The sequence below is a fragment of the Babylonia areolata genome, chromosome 2 (genome assembly GCF_041734735.1).
Source record: "Babylonia areolata isolate BAREFJ2019XMU chromosome 2, ASM4173473v1, whole genome shotgun sequence".
NCBI classification, from domain to species: Eukaryota; Metazoa; Mollusca; class Gastropoda; order Neogastropoda; family Buccinidae; genus Babylonia; species Babylonia areolata.
In genome coordinates this window covers 31146349-31170508 of record NC_134877.1, presented here as the reverse complement: position 1 = coordinate 31170508, position 24160 = coordinate 31146349, and the positions used below count along the sequence as shown (strand labels likewise).

The window sequence follows — 24160 nt, the reverse complement described above, 5'->3', positions numbered from 1 at the left end:
TCAGACATGGAGAACACCGATTCATCACTGACTATCACAATCATAGAGCTATCATTATCAGGTAGTTCTGGAAACAGTCGAATGATTGGGCAGTTTTGGAAAAGCATGTAATGCTTGGATGGTACACAATAGTGACTGTAAACTATTCACTGGTATTCAGATAATGATAAGCAAAATACAGCACAGCGTATATCCATTCATTATGTGCACACCTATATAGAAATCTTACATGCATATTATGCACAAACATAACGCCTCCAAAATTTCAACATAGTTTATAGAATTTTTTTTCTCTGCAAAGCACTCACACACACACACACACACACAAAAATCACACACATTTATACACATACATCCGCATCAACACACACAGAGGAATCATGTCTTACCTGTTGAGCAACACAGGTAGCCTGTCATCCCTGTGAACATATTTCTCCAGGTTCTTGATGGTCTCTGACTTGAGGTCTCCCTGATTACAAGTCAACACAACGTACTCCCTTCATGCTCAAGACTCTGCTTCATCAACAGTATCAACAGTTTATATAAGTTTCAGTTTCTCAAGGAGGTTTCATTGCCTTCCGACAAATCCAAATACACTACACCACATCTGCTAGGCAGATGCCTGACAGCAGCAGAACACAACACACTTGTTAGGCTTTGAGTGCATGCTTATTTATTTGTGGACCTATCAGTATGGATATATTTGTACTTAATTTTGCCAGAGGACAATACTTTTTTGTCACAATTTCTTTTTCAGTGCGCCAAGTGCATGCTGCACACGAGACCTCGGTTTATCTTCTCATCCGAAAGACTGGACACTCAGTTTGATTTTCTAGTCAAACTTGGGAGAAAGGATGAGAGTGGGATTTGAACCCACACCCTCATTGACTCTCTGTATTTGCAGCTGAGTGTCTTAACCATTCTGCCACCTTCGTCCTTATATAAGTATAAGGAGAGAAAGGAGCAAGACAAGTAAAAAAGGACTGTGGAAAGCTGGTCTATACATGCATGTAATGGACACATGAAAAAGCCTTAAAAAAATTTTTTGGTTGATGGAAATGATGTTTGGTGCCGTGAGCAAAAACCATATTGATACAAACCTCTCAAGGCCTGACCAATGCGTTGTGTTTATGCGCAGTCTGCTCTTTTTTTTCTTTTTTTTTTTTGTTGTTGTTGTTGAAGGTATTATAGCTGATGCTGTGGTATGTATATGGATCAATCTGCATGCTATGACACTTCCATGAAACTGAAACTTTACTGAGAATTACAAAACTTTATCAACCAATATCCAGATTATACTGCAACAGTCTGCAGGGGAAGACAGACACAGTGACAGAAAAAAATGAACTTGTCAAAAAAAAAAAGGAGAGACAAAGAAAGAGAAAGCAGGAAGAAAATGAAAGTGTAGAAAGAAAAATGAGGACAGATGAGACAAAATGTAATGCTAACGTAAGATAAGCAAAGAAAGCATGGTCATGACAGGCACAGACAGACCATGTTAAACAGCAAGTGACAAATGACTTTAAAAAAAAAAAAAATTTTAAAGGAAAAAAAGCACAGACAGACATAAAAAAAGGATTGTAAAACAAACAGATTGTAACTGAAAAGAGAGTCTTGTCAAATAAATAAACTTTCAAAAGTGATTAACAACAACAAAAAAAACAACCCAGAAAGATACAATGTGTATTCAAGTGAGAGAGAGAGAGAAAAGTTCAGAAAGAAATAGTGGAGACATGAGTCTGAGACAGATAGACAGACAGGCAGACAGACATACACAAAAAGACAAGGAAGAGGACACAAGAGGCAGAACCTCACCTTCAAGTGTACCCAGTCAACAGCTGCTCTGACGTCCTGGAAGATGGACTTGTAGGACATGAAAATGTCCCCACAATCAATCCCTTCCTTCTTCCTGTTTGATGCCACAATAAGTCTGTCATTAGTTGTAAACCCAGATCATTGCTGTCACCATAGCCCTAATTCCATGTAGAGTTATACGTGCATGACAAAATCCACATTGTATTGCACTTAAAATCTAGTGAATACATGCATGCATGCATGCATGCGTGTGTGTGTGTGTGTGTGTGTGTGTGTGTGTGTGTGTGTGTGTGTGTGTGTGTGTGTGTGTGTGTGTGTGTGTGTTTGTGTGTGCACACGCGTGTGTGTACATGTTGTACTATGAAGTGCAGTTCGTGTGCATGTGCATGAGCAAGTGGTATGTGTATGTACATGGTATATGTATATACATGCCTGCATATATGCAGTGCCCCTGTTTGATAAGAGGCATGGTGATGGATAAAGGAGACTTTGTTGAAACAGCTGAAAAAGAACAACGTAAACCAAGTAAACTCACTTCTTAAAGTCTTTTTTGGATGAAAAGTAGTCAATAATGCAGGCCAGCATATATGTCTCTGAAACAACAAGCAAGACATTAGTTATCATGCTCTCTTTTAACACGAGGTTCAATTGCATACATAATTTTAAACAAAAGGTTCCAGTTCATCAATTGTCAGATTTTTCATTTTATAATGCTGCAGCATTCCAACAGTAACAGCATATAGACAATAAAGTATAAACACGGCAGTTTGTGTTCCATCACCTTCCTATTTCTTCTCTGTAAACCACCCACCACATCATCCATCAAAGTCCAACTGTAACTCACCATCAGATAAGAAGCTAATAAATATTTGGGTATTAATCAAGATATTAACATTTTAATCAGTTTTGAAAATCTTATGAATTAAACAAAGCGACAGAGCATACGCCACACTGCTTTATTCTGTTTGTTCAAAATGAATGCAAACATCTTTGACACCTTTGCTTGCTACCTTTTTTGCCCTATTTCTATATCAGATGAATAATCTTTTTTTTTTTTTACCTGGCAAGTTGAAGAGAGTGTTCAAGACATACAGGCGTGAGTCGTCCAACTGAATGAATTTGTTGGGGTACAGTTCTGCAATCTCTGTTCTGAAATACAAATTTCATCACTGTAATCAGACACAGATTTATAATACAGCTTCATAATTGATTTCTTGAAAACTGCCCATTTTCCTGAACTGCACAAGACCTAGGTGATGGCAAGAGCCTGGAAAAACTTTTATGGATTTCTAGTACAAGACAAAGTACAAGTTTTGTTGATTCTTAACTCATCAAATGTACAAATAAAAATGACCCTACATGTGATTAAAAATTAAACTGAAAATTTCATTTAATCACAAATATTAATGGAAAGGGTCCATACACTTATACATATTTGGTGCAGCAAAATTCAAGGTCATCCAGAACAAAATGTTCATTTACTGTGACCGCACACAATGTGATCTGCAAAAAGATATACTTTACAAACACTGAGTAAACCTGTCCCCCAATGGGTTCTCAGTTTTCTCTAAACTTTATATAAAATTCAACTTTTATTCATAAATATTTGTTCATTTTGTTGTAACTTGTATGCAGGTTAATAGGACTGTTTATCCCTTCACATACCTCCTTCCCCTTAACCTAAAAAGAAAAATACATTATTAAAAAAAAACCTTTCATTCTGTATCATCCATGTAAGATAAATGAATAGATCATAAAAGAAATTTACAGAGTGAATGAGGGAGAGTACTGTGTGAGACAGAGAGAAAACCAGAGAGGGAGACAGACACAGGCAGTCGAACTGAGACAAACAGACAAACACAAAATGACAAAACACAACACGACACAACACACACACACACACACACACACACACACACACACAACACGCACACACACAGAATGAAAAAAGGTTGGGCACCAATAAAGGAACAGGAAAAAGACTCAGCACACATACCAGTTCCAACAAGGAAGTGGCAGCAATGCAGCAGTAACGTAAATAGCATGGAGGGAGATGAAAATAAATGGGGAGTAGGGACAGGCTTTGAGGTTGTGGGGGCAGGGTGAGGGGGAGGGGTAAGAGTGCAGGGTAGCAAGCTTCCAAGAGAAAGCAGGCTTAATCAGTCACCCTTCCTTGCTCTCATGCTTTTCTCCAGGAATGTTGCATAACAGCAGGGCAGAAAGATTGCAACACCTGGGAATTCCAGAATTAGCCTCTATTCATGGGGCCTTACATCTCCCGCTGAATGTGACCCTAACGCAGAGCATGGGCTGAAGCTGTTATGGAGCACACCCTTGTGACAGACAGTAGAAAAAAAGAGGATGGAGAGAGGAAGAGTGAGAAGACAAAGAGTGATGAGGTGTATATGAAGATGAGTTTTTTTTCCATTTTGTGATGGATTGTTCAAAATCTAATGACCTTCAAAACAACATAATTATCTTTAAAGTGCATAAAGCTTGGTCCATTTTTAATTTTTCATAATCATTCAATGCAAAGAGTAACAATCTTTGAAAATGTGAAAACTCAAAGACAGGGAAAAATTGTGATGTAACATGTTTTTCTTGTGTGTGTGTGTGTGTGTGTGTGTGTGTGTGTGTGTTTGGTTGTTGTTTTTTTTTTATAACATTCATGTGTTGGGCTGTTCAGAATTTTTTCTTGCTTGTTAAATCACCAAACAAATATGCTCAGCTGACTTGTAATGCTCAGGTAGTAAATATGATATGCATAGTCAATTGTGAACTTCGTTGCATCAACTCTATCCATCAGTACCTTTCTGTTGAAACTACTAAAACTCTTATTTCTGCCTTTGTGCTGTCACGAATTGACTACTGTAATTCTCTTCTCATAGGCTGTCCACATAATATTCTTCAGCGAATTCAAAAACTTCAAAACAATGCTGCCCGTCTGACTCTCAAGAGTCCCACATACTGATCACATTTCTCCTCACCTCCGCACTTTACATTGGCACCCCACTGAAGCGAGAATTAAATACGAAGTTGCATGTCTCTGCTATTCTGCTTTCCACTCTGCAGGTGTGTGTGTGTGTGCGTATGTGTGCATGTGTGTGTGTGTGTGTGCAAGTGAGCCTGAGTGTCAGTGTTTGTCTGTGTGTGTGAGAGAGAGAGACGGAGAGAAAAAAAATCTGCTGCAGCCATTTTCTCTGTTCCTGCCCCATCCCTGCACTTTACTGCTGAGCTTCACTCAAACAGCAGTTCTGGCTGGTTTTTCCAGTTCAACATCCCTTTCCCTTCACTTGCTTCCCTGTTTCCGTTTAGTCAACACATGTTGTATCTATAGGGACATTAAATTACCAAATGTTCCGTGTAATCAAAATACCCTCTCTCTCTGACACATACACATGCACATAATCACACACACACATACACACACACATGTATAACAGATAGATAGATAGATAGACAGATAAATATATAGATAGATTGATAGACAGATAGATAGATAAACAGACATGTCACACACACACACACACACACACACACTGACTGTTACTGTAAGAAAAGTGGCAAGACACAATCCACTGAGTATATTCAGTTCAGACATGAATTGCCATTTTTATTTCACAGCAAATGATGATTCACACATGTGTATGTGTATGAATTTAAAACAAAACAACACAAAAAAGAGAGGCAGAAACATACATTATAGCATAATAGAGACAGAAAAAAAGGAGAGAGAAAACTGCAACAGACACTTAGACACTCAGAGGGGCGTATGCAGGATGGGAGAGAGAGACAGCAACAGAGAGACAGCAAGAGAAAGAGTAGGCTCTATTCCAAACACCTCAATTCCTCACCTTTTGAGAAATCGGAACCCATTGACACCAACCAATATGTTGCCATAGGAATCCACTTTCAGCAAGTTTCCATAGACCTTGTCAAACCAAAGACCTCTGAAAACACACAAGAAAAAATGCACATCATAAAGTGATAATTTTAATCAAAGTGACGTGTGCGTGTGTGTGTGCATGTGTGTGTGTTCGCATGTGCACGCGTGCATGCATATGTGTGTGTGTGTGTGTGTGGGTGCGGGTGCATGCATGCGTGCATGTGTATGTGTGTGTGTGTGTGTGTGTGTACATGTGCATGTAAAGAGGTAGTGTGCCTGGAAGTCAGTTCCTAACATTCACACACACACACACACTCCTTTCTCCCTCATGTCACACCCACACTTCTGATCAGAATCACACCAATCACTCAGACACTACCAAACAACTCTCTAAGCCATCCATCGGCATATGATATAGTGATATACACATTTTTTCTCAATCACGTATCACCTATTCAAATTACAAGCAGAAAATCTTGAGGTGACCACCCCACCTGTACCTATGACTATGGAGTCAAACTCCCCCCCCCCCCCCCCCCCCCCCCCCCCCCCCCGCTTTATTTCAATATAGATTTTTAAAACATTGTCAGTGGGTTTTTTTCTTCTTTTTTTTTTAAAATACCCTTACTGTGTTGAGTTGAAGTCTGCAGGGCATTATATCTAATATCTATATACTTTTTTGTTACTGTCTATTTACTTTCATAAATATAAACATGGTAAACAACTACAAGAGATGCTTGGCAGAAACTGTACAAGCTGAATAGTTGCACAAGTCCTTGGCTCTGTCACATTCTTCAAAATGAAGAACTGTACAAGTGTCAAAAACAAATGTACAGATTATAATCTCTCTTTCTCTCTCTGAGTAAATGGTAAATATGATAAAGATTCAGTATGATCAGTCTTTGATATTCAGCACATGATGCACAGACAGAAAGGCATTTCAGGGTGTGATGGTGGTGCAATACTAGATTCATGTCAAAAATCATGTCCCACATATCTTTAGAAGACTGTTACAAAAATTCATCCAGTAATAGTGTGTGTCAGTTGATCTTTTCTCCGAATTCAGATATCACATTATGACCCATGATATTTGTCAGAGGGTCTGTGCAAAATGAACCCCCAGCAAGAAATATTTTTCAAAAATAATAACAATGATTAATAAGGCACATGTCTATGACATTGTCAAAGTTGATATTTCCACATAAAATGCTCATTACATGCTGGAACCAGTTTCTTAAGCAACAGTGTTGTCTGTTATACAGTTTCTTTTTTTTTCTTCTTTTTTTTTGCCCCTTTCTATTGCATTGTTTGCTTTCTATTGTCCATGAAATGTGTTTCTGTTCTTCATTCAATGTAATAATTGAATACAAAATATCATCAAGAAAAGAAATACTTTTCACATCAGAATATAACAGGAGTCAGTCAATTTTTGCTAAGAAGGGTAAAAATATCAATGGCTAGAAAATTTGGGGTCATTTCCCATCTTTTTATCCAAGGTGGTGGTTGTTTTTTTAACAAAAAAACAAAAAACAACAACAAAAAACCTGCTTTGTATTTTTTCTATTTTCAGACTGGAAAAAAAACTTTGTATTTTATTTCTATTTCTAGACTATGAAAACTATAACCTTAGTTATAATACACACCCCACACTCCCCTAAAAAATGTATTCTCTTAAATTCTCCACAAACAAAATCATTTCACTATAAATCAATTTGACAAAATTAAGAAAGTTATTCATCTTTCTTTTATAAAAGAATAAAAATAAAGAAAAACAATAATCAATGGAAACCATACTAAAAATAATGACAAACAATCTATCTAAACTGTCAACAGGAAAACAATTCCGTGTGGTTGACTGGTTATGTTGCTGTATTTTGCTGTTTTGTTTGTTGATTTATTTCCACTATCTTCAATACTGTTACCAAGGACATGATTTTGTTTTGAAGTATCCTCTTTTGGATGCTGACAGCATAGAAGAACTTTTTTTTTCTAAACAAAAATTATATGATCTCATTCAAATACACTATCAGCTGGGGGAGAAAAACTCTCTCTGAAATGTGAACATCCAGTTCATCTAGTTAAGGTAAGCACATCAGATGTACTGTTGTCTGATTCACTAATATCTGGCCATGTGACCCAGACAGTAAACCAAGTTCAGGTATGCACACCAGATGTACTTTTGTCTGATTCACTAATATCTGGCCATGTGACCCAGATAGTAAACCAAGATATGACACATGGCTGGTTCACAATAGTCATCTGTGTTGGGTCATGGTTTGTCATCTGAAATCTTCCTTTCCATCAGTGACGCCTTTTTTTTTCTTCTTTTTTTTTTGTGTGAATGTAGTCCAAAGTTTACATTTCCAAAAGTGACTCCTTTCTCAATGCGTATCAAAACATGTCACGCCCCTCACAATGCCTTTGCTCTGGGAGTATGTAGGAGGCATGAGAAGAATGAAGGACACTTCAGGTCATTAATATAAATTAAGTGAAGTCAGCAAAGTCGTTGATAAGAACAGACCTGTCTATTCATGCTACACACTGCCCCTGTCTTTTGAAGAAAACAATTCTAACCCCCAAACATGATATAATGTTCTTGACCAAGATATTGGAAAGGTTTGCCTCCTACACTGACATAATGATTAATGGGGTAGGGGTAGCATGCCTGATCAAATAGCCCTCAACATATCCAACAGGGGCTCAGGTGGAAGGAAGGATAAAGTGGAATAGCACCATTAACTGACTTATAATAATCCTAACTGTGACTTTGGCGTCACACACGCCAGGGAGGAAAAGGGAGGGTGGGGGAAGGTAAATTTATAAAATGATACACACTGAACCGAGTTCTCGCACAGAAGTACTCTCAAACTGTGTACATATGAGCTGGGGTCAAGTAGGCAAGAAAATGATGAGTGAGCAAGTGAGTGATACAGTGGCAAGATCCTTGACCCTGTAAGGAGCAGCAGTACTCAGTACCCTTACACCTTGTAGTAGCAGTACAGAGTCGAGGGCTAAGCCGACTGATGGACCAGCCGCCAAGCCAGACCTGTGGGTTGGAAAGTGTCACTGGGCTCTGTCTGTGGGGCACGTTTCAGCGCCTGTGGTCCCCTGGGGACAGTTTGCATCAGGTCCACAAACCATTGCCTGGCACAGCACACAGCAACAGTCAGAGCAAATGGGCTCCTCGGGGTTCTTCTCTACTGTACCTAACTGCTCACTAGTGTATACTGACAGCAAGGAACACTGGTAATTATGGCACATAATCATGATAGGCTTGCATACCTGAGGGCAGGGGATACTAACTGTATAGAGATGCATATCAGCAGCTTCCATGAAATGGGCAGCACACAAGACAGAAACAAATCAACACACACACACACACTTGTGAAGTCATATACATGTGTCTGCACACATGTACATTTGTTTCACGTGAATAAAATACACTGTAACACACTCTCTCTCTTTCTCTCTCTCTCTCTCTCACACACACACACACACACAAACACACACAAACACACACACACATTATACACACACGTTCAGTATTTTGTTTGCATGTTTGTTTTCATCTACAGTGTACCACAAAAATAAACATTTAAGTCTGAATAACATTTGTGGCCCTTTTTGGCAAATGACAGTCACTGGATTTACCAGCATCAGTGAATAAAATACACTGTAACACACTCTCTCTCTTTCTCTCTCTCTCTCTCTCACACACACACACACACACAAACACACACACACACACACACATTATACACACACGTTCAGTATTTTGTTTGCATGTTTGTTTTCATCTACAGTGTACCACAAAAATAAACATTTAAGTCTGAATAACATTTGTGGCCCTTTTTGGCAAATGACAGTCACTGGATTTACCAGCTCTTGTCACTTCACAGAGTAAATGTAAAAGGAAAGTGTTATTCAGACTGACAAGCATGAGCAAGAAATATACATTTAAATCAGTGGTTTTTTTAAAAAACATAATAAAAATAATAATAAAGAGGAACTGATGTAATGAATACTGGAATGTATAAAAAGGAAAAGATAAAAGTCTGTGTGTATGGCAAAATAGAGAAAAGAGCAGAATTGAATGATATGAATGAAACCTGGAGATAAATATGAGAGAGAGACTGAAAAACAGAGAGATAATATGGAACAGACATGTAGTCAGTCCTGTAGAGAAAGAAAAAGAAGAAAAAATGAAAGCAAAGGAAAACACACACACACACACACACACACACACACACACACACACACACACACACACACATACACATGCGCACAAAACAAACAGCAGCCTTGCTGGCAAATCTCCCATTTTTTCTTCTCACGTTCAAATTACTGGATAACAGAAACAGTTTCTGCCAACGGGCCACGCTTAAATTCACAGTCTCAGTTTCAATTTCTCAAGGAGGCGTCACTGTGTTCTGACAAATCCATATACACAACACAACATATGCTTGGCAGATGCCGCCATTTCAGCCGCATAACCCAACGCGCTTAGTCAGGCCTTGAGTGCATGCATATATATATTTGTGTACCAATTAGAGCAGATTTCTACAGAATTTTGAAAGTTTTTTTTGTCATGGGTTCTTTTTTAGTGCGTCAAGTGGGTGCTGCACATGGAACATTGGCTTGTAGTTTCATACAAATGACTAGATGTTCAGTTTGATGTTTCCAGTCAAACTTAGTAAAGAGGGCAAGAGTGGGAATTGAACCCAGACCTTCACGGACACTGTATTGGTAGATGAGTGTCTTAATCATGCTCCCACTTCTTCTGTTTTGTTTTGAATTTAACATATATGTTACATACATACATACAAACATACAGACACACATACATGCATATAAATATATATGTCAAACTTAACAAAACAGAGGTCACTGACTGAGGTCACTGAAAGCTGGTGAATAAGCCAGAGTTTCTGTTTCACAATTATTTCAAACTCTGGAAATGAGATACAAGAATTCAGTTTTGCTGGTTAACAACCAGAAGGTGTGCAAGGGTATGGAGAGGCTGTGCATGTCACAAACTGACAAAGCTAGCTGATGACCTGTTAAGTTTGGGGAGACTGTCAGATTGGTGGTTTGTAACAACAACAAAAGATGCAAAACTTTCACTTTCAGCTTTTTTTTTTTCTTCGGTTTTTTTTTCAGATTCTGTGAGTCTGAAACCTGGAATGTGGCAGCAAGACTTTCACAGCGAAAAATTATGAGCAATGAGGTTCAAACCAGAAGAAACAGACAGAGGTAAGGATGCCAGATGATTTGCATCAATACAAAAATCCAGATGGTTCAAATCAATGAAGAGCAAGCTGCTGGTAACAGTAAGTATGATCAGTACAAACTGCACAAAAAAGCATCATGATTAACACGATAACAGCATGATCTATAGGTCAAGGTATTCTTTCATTCACGTGCACAATTTGCATCACTTTAACATACAGAATCAGAGAATGGTAATAATAATACAAACAAAACAAAAAAATAAACTACCTTCACCAAAACCACTTCAGGAAAAACTACACTTTGACCAAAAAACAAAACAAAAACCGAAGAATAAATGAGAAATGTTCACCAGATCATTTCGCAACTTTGCTTTAAAGCCATTGGTCTCAACTTTATCAACTTTGACCACAGTTAAATTATACAAATGCTGCTAGTGATCATAAAAGGAACTGAAACTGATATTCATGACCCAAGAAAAAAACAACTGACCAGCAAACCAAAAACAATAAAACCAAATGTTCAAATATTCACATTCTTCACTATTTGCTCAATGACTCAGCAATCACCTTTCAGTTCTCTGAGTATACTCTCAGCATTCACAATGCTGTGCTTATACATGATTATTGCAGCTATAAATATAATCACCAATATAATCACTGTCATCAAGAGTTGAATTTATATATGTTTACTTGACAAAGATATAAATGCAATGACAAGAATATACTGCAATGCAATATCATGCAAATTATCATTCTCACACATTCATGATTAGATACATAAAAAAATTATAATTTCTGAATCATTTAGGAAATATGACTTATGAGTTGCATCTCATTTTCTTTCTTTTTTTCCCATTTCACAAAGTAAAAAAAAAAAAAAGAAGAAGACAACGAAGAAAAAGGCCACCATCATACTTAATCAGTTACTGTCAATTAAGCCAGATCACAGCTAACTTCAATTACCTTAAGAGTCTTTATTTACTGCTTTTAAAAATATGTGTCATTTAAAGACTATAGTGTGTGTGTGTGTGTGTGTGTGTGTGTGTGTGTGTGTGTGTGTGTGTGTGTGTGTGTGTTACACAGACTGACAGAGACAGAGAAATAAACAGTGAAAAGGCCTTTCTTTAATACTGCTCAGTAATGACACAAGCTGGAATTAAGGATGTGGCACTAACAACAACAACAAATAAATAGATAAGAAAAAACCCCAGTAAATTCAACAACAATAAAAGGAAAACACAAAGAAGTAAAGCAGTAAACACTTTACCCACCTGACAGGAAAGGATGGGTCATATTCAAACTCTCTCAAGGCAGAAGGGTAACCAATGGACACCAGACGCTCTTTCAACAAGTTAAAACCCATGGACTCATAGGCTGGTGACTTGTACACTGAAAAAACACAGGACAGCTAAATGTGTGCACTGACAAACTTAAAACTCAGTGTCTGACAGTATGATGGAATCACCACAAGATTTTACACCAACTTTATGCTTAATACATAACTTGATTAATTTCTCTATCAACAGAAATCAACTTCAACATGATAAACATATAAGCTAATATCTATCAATTAACCATGGAAATGGGATTGCAATTTCTATCAATGAAGACAAATATTGCCCTGAACCAAAGCTTACTCTCTCAGTTACTAAAAAGTATAAATTATGTTTGCTCTATAAATCTATTATACAAGTTATATAGATATGGTGTAACAACATATAAATGTTCAAGACAATGAAATATATCACCCACCTGCAAGTGTATAATCCATGTCAAAACCATAAAATTTTATCTTCTGCAGGTGCAAACTGCGGTTCACAAATATCCTGAAATCAAAACAAAGTTTTCTCCAAATCTAAGTTTGCAAAGTTTGAACACACACAACCATGTTAATGCATAGCTTAAAGGTTATAGGTCCTATAGCCTTTTATGTCTGTTGGGGCATTGAATTCATATTCATCGTGTCTATGATTTTACATGCAGGAAGGTGAGGCTCAATCCTCTCCTTACACCATTTTAACCTTCCCAAACTGGTCAGGTACTCATTCACACCTGGGTGGAGAGAGATTCTACCTATTTCTCTCTCTCTCTCTCTGTATATATATATATATATATATATATATATATATATATATATATATATATATATATATATATACCCTACTGGTGTAATAGACAAATAAACATAAAAATGCAAGTTAACAGTGTGTTTGTGTGTGTGTGTGTGTGTGTGTGTGTGTGTGAGAGAGAGAGAGAGAGAGAGAGAGAGAGAGAGAGAGAGAGAGAGAGAAATGTATCGTGTTACTCTTTTGTCACATCAGATTTATCTGTGTGAAATTCACGCTGCTCTCCCCCGGAAGAATGCATCCTACAGTGAGAGGGCCACCATTTATTTTTCTGTATGCAAGCTTATTTGTTTAATTATTAAAGTGGGTTTTTATACAGAATTTTGCCAGGGATAACCCTTTTGTGGCTGTGGGTTCTTTTGTGTGCACTAAGTGCATGTTGCACATGAGACCTCAGTTTCTCATCTCATCCAAATGACTAGCATTCAGACCACCACTCAAGGTCTAGTGGAAGGGGAGCAAATAATGGCAACTGTGGGATTCAAACCAGTGTGCATTGAGATCGTAGAGAAAGAGAGACAGAGGGTGGTGGGGGGGAGTGGGAGAGAAAGAAAGAGTTAGAGACTTGGAGAGAGAGACAGACAGATGACAGACAGACACACACACACACACACACACACACACAGAGAGAGAGAGAGAGAGAGAGAGAGAGAGAGAGAGAGAGAGAATGTGGACATGAACATACACTTTTACCTGACAGTTTGCTCAAACAAATGTGATGAAGTGATGACATACCATAAAGGTCTGTGGACTATTTGTGGTCATGCACAGCATGCCTCTCCCACATAAACAATGTGCTGATGTGGTATGTAAGCAGACAACTGAACAACTGAAGACAAGTCATATTAGTGACTGTGTGTAATGATCAGCCCTGTCAAAATGTTCATGTGTGGCATTTGGGGTAATGTTAAGCATCACATACTGTGTTCACATTACAATTCATCACACATCTTGGCAGCCTAAGATCAAAAAGTGGTGGACTGAAGAGGAAAGAAAACTTCATCTGATCACCTAAGAGTAAGACAGAAACATTTTGCTCGACTGTGTGAATGTTCGTGAATACATATGAACATTCAAGTTCTCTGCTAACAGACAAAATAGTAGGAAGGACTAAGCTGTCAGACAGCTTAATTCACAATTTTTTTTTTTTTTACATTGGATGACTGCATGAACAAATTAAGTCCTTACAAATGAAGTGAAGTGCTTTAAGGATCTTTAAGATGTATTTTTTTTTAGGAAAATTGATACTAAGACTGAAGCAATTCAGCTGGACCAATTTCGAGAACAGAAATCCACAGTATCTTCATTGTTATTCTCAGACATAATTATAATACCTAAATCAATGTGAACATTACAATTATGTATTTTCTAAGGTGTCTGATACAACTGTAACCCTAAGGGTAATAACAGTTCAGAAGCAAATGAGTTCATCAGTCTGACATCTGGAATCTTTAACTTTTCCAATCTTGCTTTGCAAGTTAAATGATATGTGTGCATATGTTTGTGTGCATGTGAATGAGTGTGGATCCTCAACGAAAGACCTGAACAAAAATAGTTCTTTTCCGTTCAACAGGTAAGAGATCAAGATCAAAGAAAATGAACAAGAAACATAAGATTAAGAAGCAGCAGCATCAATTAAATCCTTGTCTGAAACTGTGCAAAGGTCTTTCCAATCTAATGTACTGATACGTTTAGAAGAACTGCATTTCATGTGATAGAAATCTGTATAGCCAGTCAATGATTTTCTGACTTTTCATCACCTTGTCAATACTGTGGAATTTGGATTTGCTCTCTCTGCCCAGAAATTAATTGATCTGACATGATCCAATCAATACTGGGGAACTGGCAGTTCTCTACCCAAATATAAACTGACTGCCCAGCTTTCTCCTGTTAGCTATTTTCAAACTGTTTTATCATATTCAGCCTGTGTTCTAAAATTAAATCAGACCCTCTCTCTGTCTTTCTCTCTCCCCAAATTCTCTCTTTCTATATCCCTTCACTCCCTTCCTTCTTTACCAATCCCTCCTATTCCATTCTTATCTATCCACCACTCACTATTTTGACCTTGCATATTACTGTCAGAATTACTCTCCATTCCATTTCTCTCTCACTCCACCCCCACACCCTCCTTCCGTCACCCTCTCTCCTTTTACGCCTATCTTGCAAATTCTGCATTTCTTGTCCTGGCTGAATCATCTGTTGTAAATGATACTGTTATCTCTTGACCAAGGTCATGATAAAGGTGAAAATGTACATGTATCACAACTGAGTGTTTTATCAATGACTCATTCCTTACTTCACAAATAACCTCTGGAGTCATTGGGTCCTTTTTCTCATTTAGTTGCTTAACAGCCACATAACAAAATCAAAGGTAGTTTTTATTTGTGTGTGTGGGTGAGTGTGTGTGTGCGCGCACGCGCGCACGTGCATACATTAAATTTTTGTCCACAAAATTATAATCAAGATGTCTGAAAGCACTTTTATATGCCTCCATACTTGAATAGAAAGTATGTATGTCACTCATTTTTACATAGCCAGAATTTTTATGAGCCAATAAAAAATGCAAAATATGCTGTTTCACATGTGCAAAGAAGTCGGACTGTTATCTGCTTACTTTCCATTCTGAACAAACTAAAAGACTGATAAACCAATTTAGACACACACACACACAGATAGTGTCAAGAAAAGGTGCTGAAATATGCCTTCTAGATTGCATGAAAATCAAACTCTGGTTGCTTCTCTGATTTTCCACTGGAATACTGACTCACTTCAAAACTGACTGAATTCTGACCAGTCAAGTTAAACACATTGGACACACCTACAAGTGATTAAATGTAATATGTTCACTGCACAATCCATGCCCAATGAAATGTAATAGAACTAGAAGCATATGATATTTTATCATTACTGTCACAACTGTTTGGAGGCATTAACAACCAAAAATCCATGTCATCTGATTCAATTTCACTGTCCACTGTTGCATCCAACCTCTTAACTGCTTTCTGGTTTGCATTAGAAGTAAGGTTTAAAACTCTGTTCATAACAGAACAGATTAAATTACATAAATGTCAAGTTTCATATAATGATATATGCACAAAAAAGTCAATATTTACTGCACATGAGCCAATTCTGAATTCTCAACAACTGATCATAATACTTAAACAATGGAACTGTCTTTCTAGTATACTACAGTTTGCAAGTGGCAGGTGAAGGATGGAAATACCAACTATGTCTTCTGCATTATTTTATCAGAATAAAAAAATAACAAGAGAGGCAAGGCCTTCAAGACTCACTTGTGATACACTTACAAAAAAAAATCTAATCATTAAAATGTGTTCTGTATTTGTTATTATATTCGGGTTTAAAAAAAAAGAAAAAAAAAAAAAAAAGTCCTAACCAGATTTGAACCCCGCGTGTTCAGGTGAGAAAAAACTGTCTTACCCATTACACTTTCGTGGCTCCTTACCTAATGTTCAAAAATTTCATATTTGAACATACTTTTTTAAAGGGCGATAAATCAATTGCGATATCCGCAGTGAGAACGCTGTTTAAATATTATTCTGTTGTATCTTGGGCATTCAAAAAATCTTTAAGGGCAATAAAAAAAAAAAAATCTTTTCAAGTCCGCGGTAAAGGAGACGTGGCTATTGCCGCAATCACACTGCAACATTTAGCCGTTTTCTTTAGATCTAGATAGATGTACAAGTTTAGTTACACCCGCCGGGAATGTAGTATGACACGGTCGATTCAATTTCTCTTTTATGTTCATTCTAGTTTTACAGTTTTAAAATTGATATGAAAATTTAGTATTCTGTTAAACTAATAACATGTAAAGCCAAGTACAAGTACTTCTAAACATCGTATGAAGTGAAAAGGATTTCATTTTGAGAAAAGTCAAGACTGGAAATTTTTTCATTTCATCAATTCATGGGTGTTAACTCGCATGGTTTACAATTTTTAACTGTAAATTCCGACTGATTCTGTGGATATTTTTATGGCAGTTTGGGGCATAATCCAGTAAGTGATGAGGCATTAACAAATCTTTCTCTGAATAAATATTTAACGGTCTCCTTCTCCAACTTTCCATCACATGTTATCGTGTATTGTCCATTGAATATAGGATTGAACGGGCAGGTCAACAACTTGAAACAAAATGGCGTCGTTCGTGTTCGTGAAGAATATGAGCACGCGCTTTGAATGTGTATAAATATGTGTACACAACTGATTTCTGCCCATGACCTTCAGGGCTCAGCCAACAGATCTATAAATTCCACTCGTCGTGTTGATTTTAGTATTTTTCCGAAAAAGACCACTTGGACGAATGAACATAGTGAAAGCCCTGTACACTGAGAGTAAAACACACAAGCTTTTTATGTACTGAGTATAATTTCAAAATGTAATGTTTAAGATGAGAAAGATCAGTTTAAAGCAAATTAACTCCCCTAGCATTAATTACTGCTCTTGTTGTTGTGTCAGAATATCAGATCAAAGTGTCAAGTTTAGAGAAAAAAAAAAAAAATCAATATAACAGTAAATGCAGTTTGCATATAATTTGGCTTCTTTTTTTTAATTTTTTTGTGCAATATTGTTTTAAACAAGATGACTGGAAAGAACTGAATTTTTCCTATTTTTATGCCTAATTTGGTGTCAACTGACAAAGTATTTGCAGAGAAAATGTCAATGTTAAAGTTTACCACGGACACACCGACACACACACACACACACACACAGACAACCGAACACCGGGTTAAAACATAGACTCACTTTGTTTACACAAGCGAGTCAAAAATAGCAGTAAACAACTGAAACAAAACCAACAAATGCTGTGTATATATCTGTGTGTTTTGTAATTCCATATCACATTTCAGAACAAACATTTATACACAATATCAGGATAAACTGTAAACAGTAACACGACGTACTAGGGGATCCAGATAAAATAATTCTGAAAAAATAATGCAATATAATTAACTTTGAAACTTTAAAAACTGAGGAATTGAATCTGCTGAATTTTTCTTCAGCTCTAATAAAATTCCGATTAACGATAATACTCAAAGAAAACACAGTGCTATAGACATCATGTAACAAGCAAACTATGACCACCTGTACCATTTCTAGTATGAAAGTCATCTGTAAAGTTCTCTGTATCATTATTAACTATTAATAATAATAATAATAATAATAATGGTACTTATATAGCGCTAAATCTTGTGCATAAACAAATCAAAGCGCTTTCGCACCAGTCATTCTCACGCAAGCATAACTCTAAAACTGAAAAAAAAAAAAAAAAAAAAAAAAACTAAAAAGACAAGGAAGAGGCAGGGAAGGGAGGCTATTTTGGGAAGAGGTGGGTTTTAAGGCCAGACTTGAAAGAGTTGAGTGTGGAGACTTGACGAAGCGAAAGAGGAAGTTCATTCCAATTGCAAGGTCCAGAGACAGAGAAAGAACGGTGGCCAACAGTCGAGAGTTTGAATCTGGGTATGTGTAAGTGGAGTGGATCCGAAGCTGATCGTAGTGAGCGAGATGGAGTGTAGAGGTGAAGGCAGCCACAGAGATAGGAAGGGGCTGATTTGTGAATACATTTGTAGCATAGAGTGCTGATCTTGTACTTTATTCGGTGTGAGACAGGGAGCCAGTGGAGATGTTGCAAAAGAGGAGTGGTGTGCTCAGATCTTTTCTTTCTGAGGACGAGTCGGGCAGCAGAATTTTGTATGCGCTGAAGGGACTGAATGGATGAAGCAGGCAAACCAGACAATAGAGTAGTCAAGGCGAGAGAGAATGAGAGAAACGACAAGTCTAGATGTTGCGTCAGTGGACAGATATTTCCGGATGGAACTGATGCGCCGCAGTTGACAGTAGCAGGATTGACATGTCTGATTGATAAATGTTTGCATGGACAGTGTGTTGTCAAGGACAACGCCGAGGTTCCTGACTGAAGTGGACAGAGGGATGGATGTACTGCCAAGTTTGATTGTATTAGTTGTAATGGAAGAGAGTTTTTGTTTAGTTCCTATGATCATTGCTTCAGTTTTGTCCGCGTTCAATTGTAACTTATTTAGAGTCATCCAATTTTGAATATCCAGGAAGCAGTTAGATGTTTCTTGCAAGAGCGACAACAGTTTTTCAGGTGTATCACTCCTCTGGAGTTGAGTGTCATCAGCATAAGAATGATGACTGACATTATGGCGGTTGATAATTTCAGCGAGAGGAGCAGTGTACAGTGTGAAGAGCACTGGGCCTAAAACAGATCCCTGTGGGACTCCATGTTCAATTTTAACGGGTTCAGACTGGAAATTATCAACAATGACAGACTGGAATCGATCAGTGAGATAAGATTTGAACCAGTTTAGAACAGTGCCGTTGATACCAAATGTAAAATGAAGACGGGAAAGAAGGATTGAATGGTCTATCGTGTCAAAGGCTACTAGTATCAGTGTTACATGAAATAAAGGCCCTTTTTTCAACTTTTGTAGAAAAGTTGTCATAGCACAGCTCAAAATGTTCAAAATTAACAGCATCTCTGATGCATCTTTGAAAGACATATTTTAATACTGGATCACACTCATTTTCCCAAAAGACATTTCACACAGACTAATGAAATACACATGCTTAAATAAAGCAGGATATGGCAAGCAAGATATATATACATATATAGTTCTTGGGCATAAATTTAGAGGCAATGCCCTTAAAATGACAATATCCCTATGTTGTCTTCAGTTTAACGTCTATCCACTTGAAGTGATATTAGAAATATCCCTATGTCTCACCTATGCACTGATATTAGTTCTGAGTTAAATATCCCTATGTCTCACCTATACGCTGACATTAGTTCTGAGCTAAATTCATGGTATTTTCTAATATTTAATGTCTTAAGTCCTCAGCCTGTATACTAAAAAAATCTGATCTGATACACAATGATACACTGGGGAAAAAATGTAACGTAAATCTTATAACAATTTAGTGAATTTACTTCAAACAACCATGGAAAAAAAATACAGTCCAAAAATTTCAATCTTTTACGGTGTTAGCCCACCTGCTTTGGGGTTCACGTTTGAAAACTTTGACATCACAAGTACTGGATGAGTGGTTCCCCCCATTGAGGACCCCATTGTTGGATGTATTCATGATTCTCCCTGTGTTGGCTTGGCTCATCATCTTGTCTTTCATGTACAGACAAAACTCCTGCACAGAGAAACAACAAACTGTTCATTTTCATAAACTGAAATAATCCCTGACACATAATCTAGATTTGTGACTTTAGTCCATGGACAGCTTATACATAATATAAAGCTCATTGCTTGATCAGCACAGTCAGGTTTTATCAATAGCTACCATCTTGCATGGTTTGGTTTCTCTGCCATCTGCAGTTGCAGAGAATGTGCCAATGTTGCAGTTTCCACACACACACACACACACACACACATCTATCAAGATTTCCACACACACATGCACACGAGTACTGCAGTGTTTGCAAAAATTGATGCTGAAGCAAACACTTGGAGCAGGGCAATCAAGGCTTGTTGTGAAACTGTCCTGAGATTTTATTTGGTGACACTTATTCAAAGCCAGCTACTTTCTGTAAACAAATACTTGAACAGTGACTCATGTATGCACGCACAAGTGGATTTCCAGAATTTTATTTATATTGGTGCATGTGTATGCAGCAATGCACACATTGCACAAAATGTGTGTGTGCATGTGAGTGTGTGTGCAGTTTTACTCTGCTACCAGCAATCAATCACCATGTCACACAATCAGCCCTTTTAACACTTCTGCCAACAAAAGCAGGATCTTCGCAAGAATTCAAACTACCGCATGGTAATCATTATACCAGGATAAGGCAACTTTCCAATATGTCAGCCAAGTTCTGCAAAACAAATTAAGTCGCTGATGCAGGAAAAAAAAAAGAAACCTGAGAGGAAGAGCAGTCAACATTTCTCTTGAATCAGTTAAGTGTTTTCAGTAAACAAGCCTATAGGCAGTGAAGCAAATAATTCCTAGCTGGGCCTACTGCTACTTGTGCTTGCTTGACCTTAGCAGGAACACACATTACCATAGCCGTGTGAACAAACAAGATACCATTAATGTCTTTCAACAACTGGTATGACCTGTTTTGCAAGCATAACGGGCTTTACTGGGGGCACTGTGACCTCTCAGTCATGGGCTGGTCTGAATGTCAGTGGTGACATTTCAAGTTACCAGAATACCTGAAACTGACTTTGTCCTGTGACCATGCACTCCTCTGTCCCTTCAAAATGCTCTCTCATCTTCTTTCACACACACACACACACACACACACACCAAATGCTCTCTCATCCTCTTTCTCTCTCTCACACACACACACTCTCTCTCTCTCTCTCTTTCTCTCTACTTATTGTTGTTCACTGTTTATCACACATACATGCACAAATGCACTCATGAATGCATCTGGTTGTCAAAGTGATTTTTTTTTTTTTTTTTTTTTTTACTTGAGACATTGAGTCATATCCAGGTTCTAATCATCTAAAATTATTTCTGAAACATCAGGCTGAGGTTCTGCTTATAACATTCCCCAAAACAAGCATCAAAATTATTCCATTAAAATTCATATTTAAGTGAATTTTGCCACATATAAACTTTCAAAAACATTACTGTAATTATATCATAATCATAAACTATTTGTTCAAATTTAAAAACTATATCAGTTCAAATTTCAATGCAAAATCTTCCCAGAGAGCACACTGACCTGATAAAAGAAGAAACCAGTAAAGAAGAATATATGACTGTTTTAACTTTTATTCTCTTTTTCATTTTGTTTTTGCTGCATGGTAAAATGCACTCTAAAGGAGCCTCAGCTGGAGCGACATGTGGAACATGGACCCTCTGAGGATCAGCTTCATCCTAAGATCTGTGTACAACCTTCCCTTGAATACAAACTTGGTGAAATGGGGGAAGCAGATGACCCTGCATGCCCAATCTGCCATGGCAAACAAACAGTGGAACATGTCCTCAGCTCATGCAAAACAGCGTTGAGCCAAGGACGGTACACATGGAGGCACAACCAAGTGCTAAAAGAAATTGCACATGTGGTGAGCACTGTCCAAGGAGCACCAACCCCACCAAAAGTTCCAGTAGAGTTCCACTCGGCAGAAGGCAATAAAGTCTGGCCAGGAACAGCATCCAAAGTTTCAAAAGCATGGAAACGTGGGCTGCTTGATTGTGCAAAAGATTGGGAATGCACAACTGACCTACTAGAGGGGAAGAAACACCCAGAAACCATCAGCAAGAGCGGCATGAGACCTGACATAGTACTCCACTCCAAGGCAACAAAACAAGCGATTCTGACTAAGCTCACTGTGCTATATGAAAGCAGAATGTTGGAAGCCCACATCTACAAGACCAAGAAGTATGCTTGTCTAGCCAGCAGCCAAAGCCCTCGCCATAGAGATTGGTGCAAAAGGGTTTGTGGGCGCATCTGCCTACAGCCTCATGAAACAGCTGTCGATTTCTGGCAGAGAGAGGACATGGGCTCTAAAAGCAATGGCAGAATCAGCAGAAAAGAGTTCCAGCTGGATCTGGTCAAGGAGGAATGAAAGTAAACTTCATAAGGATTAAATTTCCCTTCTCAAACTAGGAGTACGATGGCTCTGTGGTTAAAATGTCTGCCAGAAAAGGTGACTCAGTCCTGAAGTGGAGTGATGGCCTAGAGGCAACGCGTCCACCTAGGAAGCAAGAGAATCTGAGTGTGCTGGTTCAAATCATGGCTCAGCCGCTGATATTTTCTCTCCCTCCACTAGACCTTGAGTGGTGGTCTGGACGCTAGTCATTCGGATGAGACGATAAACCAAGGTCCCGTGTGCAGCATGCACTTAGCGCACGTAAAAGAACCCAAAGCAACAAAACGGTTGTACTTGGCAAAATTCTGTAGCAAAATCCACTTTGATAGGAAAAACAAATAAAACTGCACGCAGGAAAAAATACAACAAAAAAAAAAGGGGGGGGGGGGGGGGCAGCGCTGTAGTGTAGCGATGCGCTCTCCCTGGGGAGAGGAGCCCGAATTTCACAGAGAGAAATCTGTTATGATAAAAAGAAATACCAAAACAAGTGGCGACCACCCTGGAGGTGCGGGTTTGAACCTGCAGAGGACCAGGGGAAAAAAAAAAAGGCGGCAATACAATGGCATCCCAGAGTCATGACCTGGGTGGGGCCTGGCCCCCTTAGAGTGTAAGGAGTTATATAAGGGCAAAAACACTTGACTGAGGGGGGCTTCTTCTCTGAAGACCTTGAACTGTCCAGCTCTCCCTAGAGTTTCTTATCACTAGTGTTCTCAAAATACAGAAAAAACAGAAAAAGAATTACGATAAATTTTTGTTTACCTCAGTGAAACACACACACACACACACATACACACAAGCGTACATGTGCCTCTGACGAAAATTATAATCTGGAAGTGACAAAAACAGATTTTAGTTTTTTAGTCTATCAATCCAGAAAGGGGGCGGGGAGGTCTTAACATGATTTTTGTTCAAACGGAAAGAAAACATACATAACCAACAAAAGGTTTGGAAACTTATTATTTATTTTTTATTCCTTCTTTTGTGTGAAAAATACCCACAAGTAAAATACTTAATCCTGGTTTTTCAATTTCAATATGCTAACACTGTAAGTGTAACAGTGTGTTATTTTGTTTCGTATTCATTTGATTCATTGATGACGAAAGAGACAAGAGGTTGTATAGGGGAAGAAGATGTTGGAGCCATTCCAAGATGTTTTCAAAAACAGACTTGGTTTCTCAAACAGAAATTTGGGCAACAAATTCTGCTGAATAAAATGCTGCAAAGTCTGCTATCGATCCACTTACTTTTTCATTTCCTTGCCTTTGTCCTTGTTTTCCAAGCAGGCTACCCGGGCAGTCGAAAACGGTGATAATGATCGCTCAATGGCTTCTTCGATTCGACTTAGGCTACCGTTGCACTGTATACTGAACAAAATACGTACGGGTAAACCCAGAAAACTCAGTTCCGAGTTCGCGTCGTCTCTCGCTCTGGGTCAGTCAAGATTTTCTCGTCTGCTGCTCGACAGCTGACTGAGGCGCATGAATATCACAGGTAACGGCGCAGTAT

At 38.1% G+C, this 24160-nt stretch overlaps 1 protein-coding gene across 2 annotated transcripts in view; it reads right to left on the bottom strand.

Moving 5' to 3' along the window:
• Positions 1-24160, bottom strand: part of LOC143300215 (cytosolic purine 5'-nucleotidase-like) — a 40691-nt gene extending 16531 nt beyond the window's left edge. Inside the window, exons 1-9 of one of the 2 annotated variants that reach the window (XM_076613786.1) lie at positions 23899-24160; positions 20092-20240; positions 12685-12758; positions 12204-12321; positions 5670-5765; positions 2876-2964; positions 2351-2408; positions 1816-1909; positions 390-469 (exon numbers count right to left, since the gene is read on the bottom strand). In XM_076613786.1, the coding sequence (XP_076469901.1) occupies positions 390-469; positions 1816-1909; positions 2351-2408; positions 2876-2964; positions 5670-5765; positions 12204-12321; positions 12685-12758; positions 20092-20225 (743 nt within the window). In that variant the 5' untranslated portion in view covers positions 20226-20240; positions 23899-24160. The remainder of the gene's footprint in view (positions 1-389; positions 470-1815; positions 1910-2350; positions 2409-2875; positions 2965-5669; positions 5766-12203; positions 12322-12684; positions 12759-20091; positions 20241-23898) is intronic. The other variant, XM_076613796.1, reaches the window with a different exon arrangement.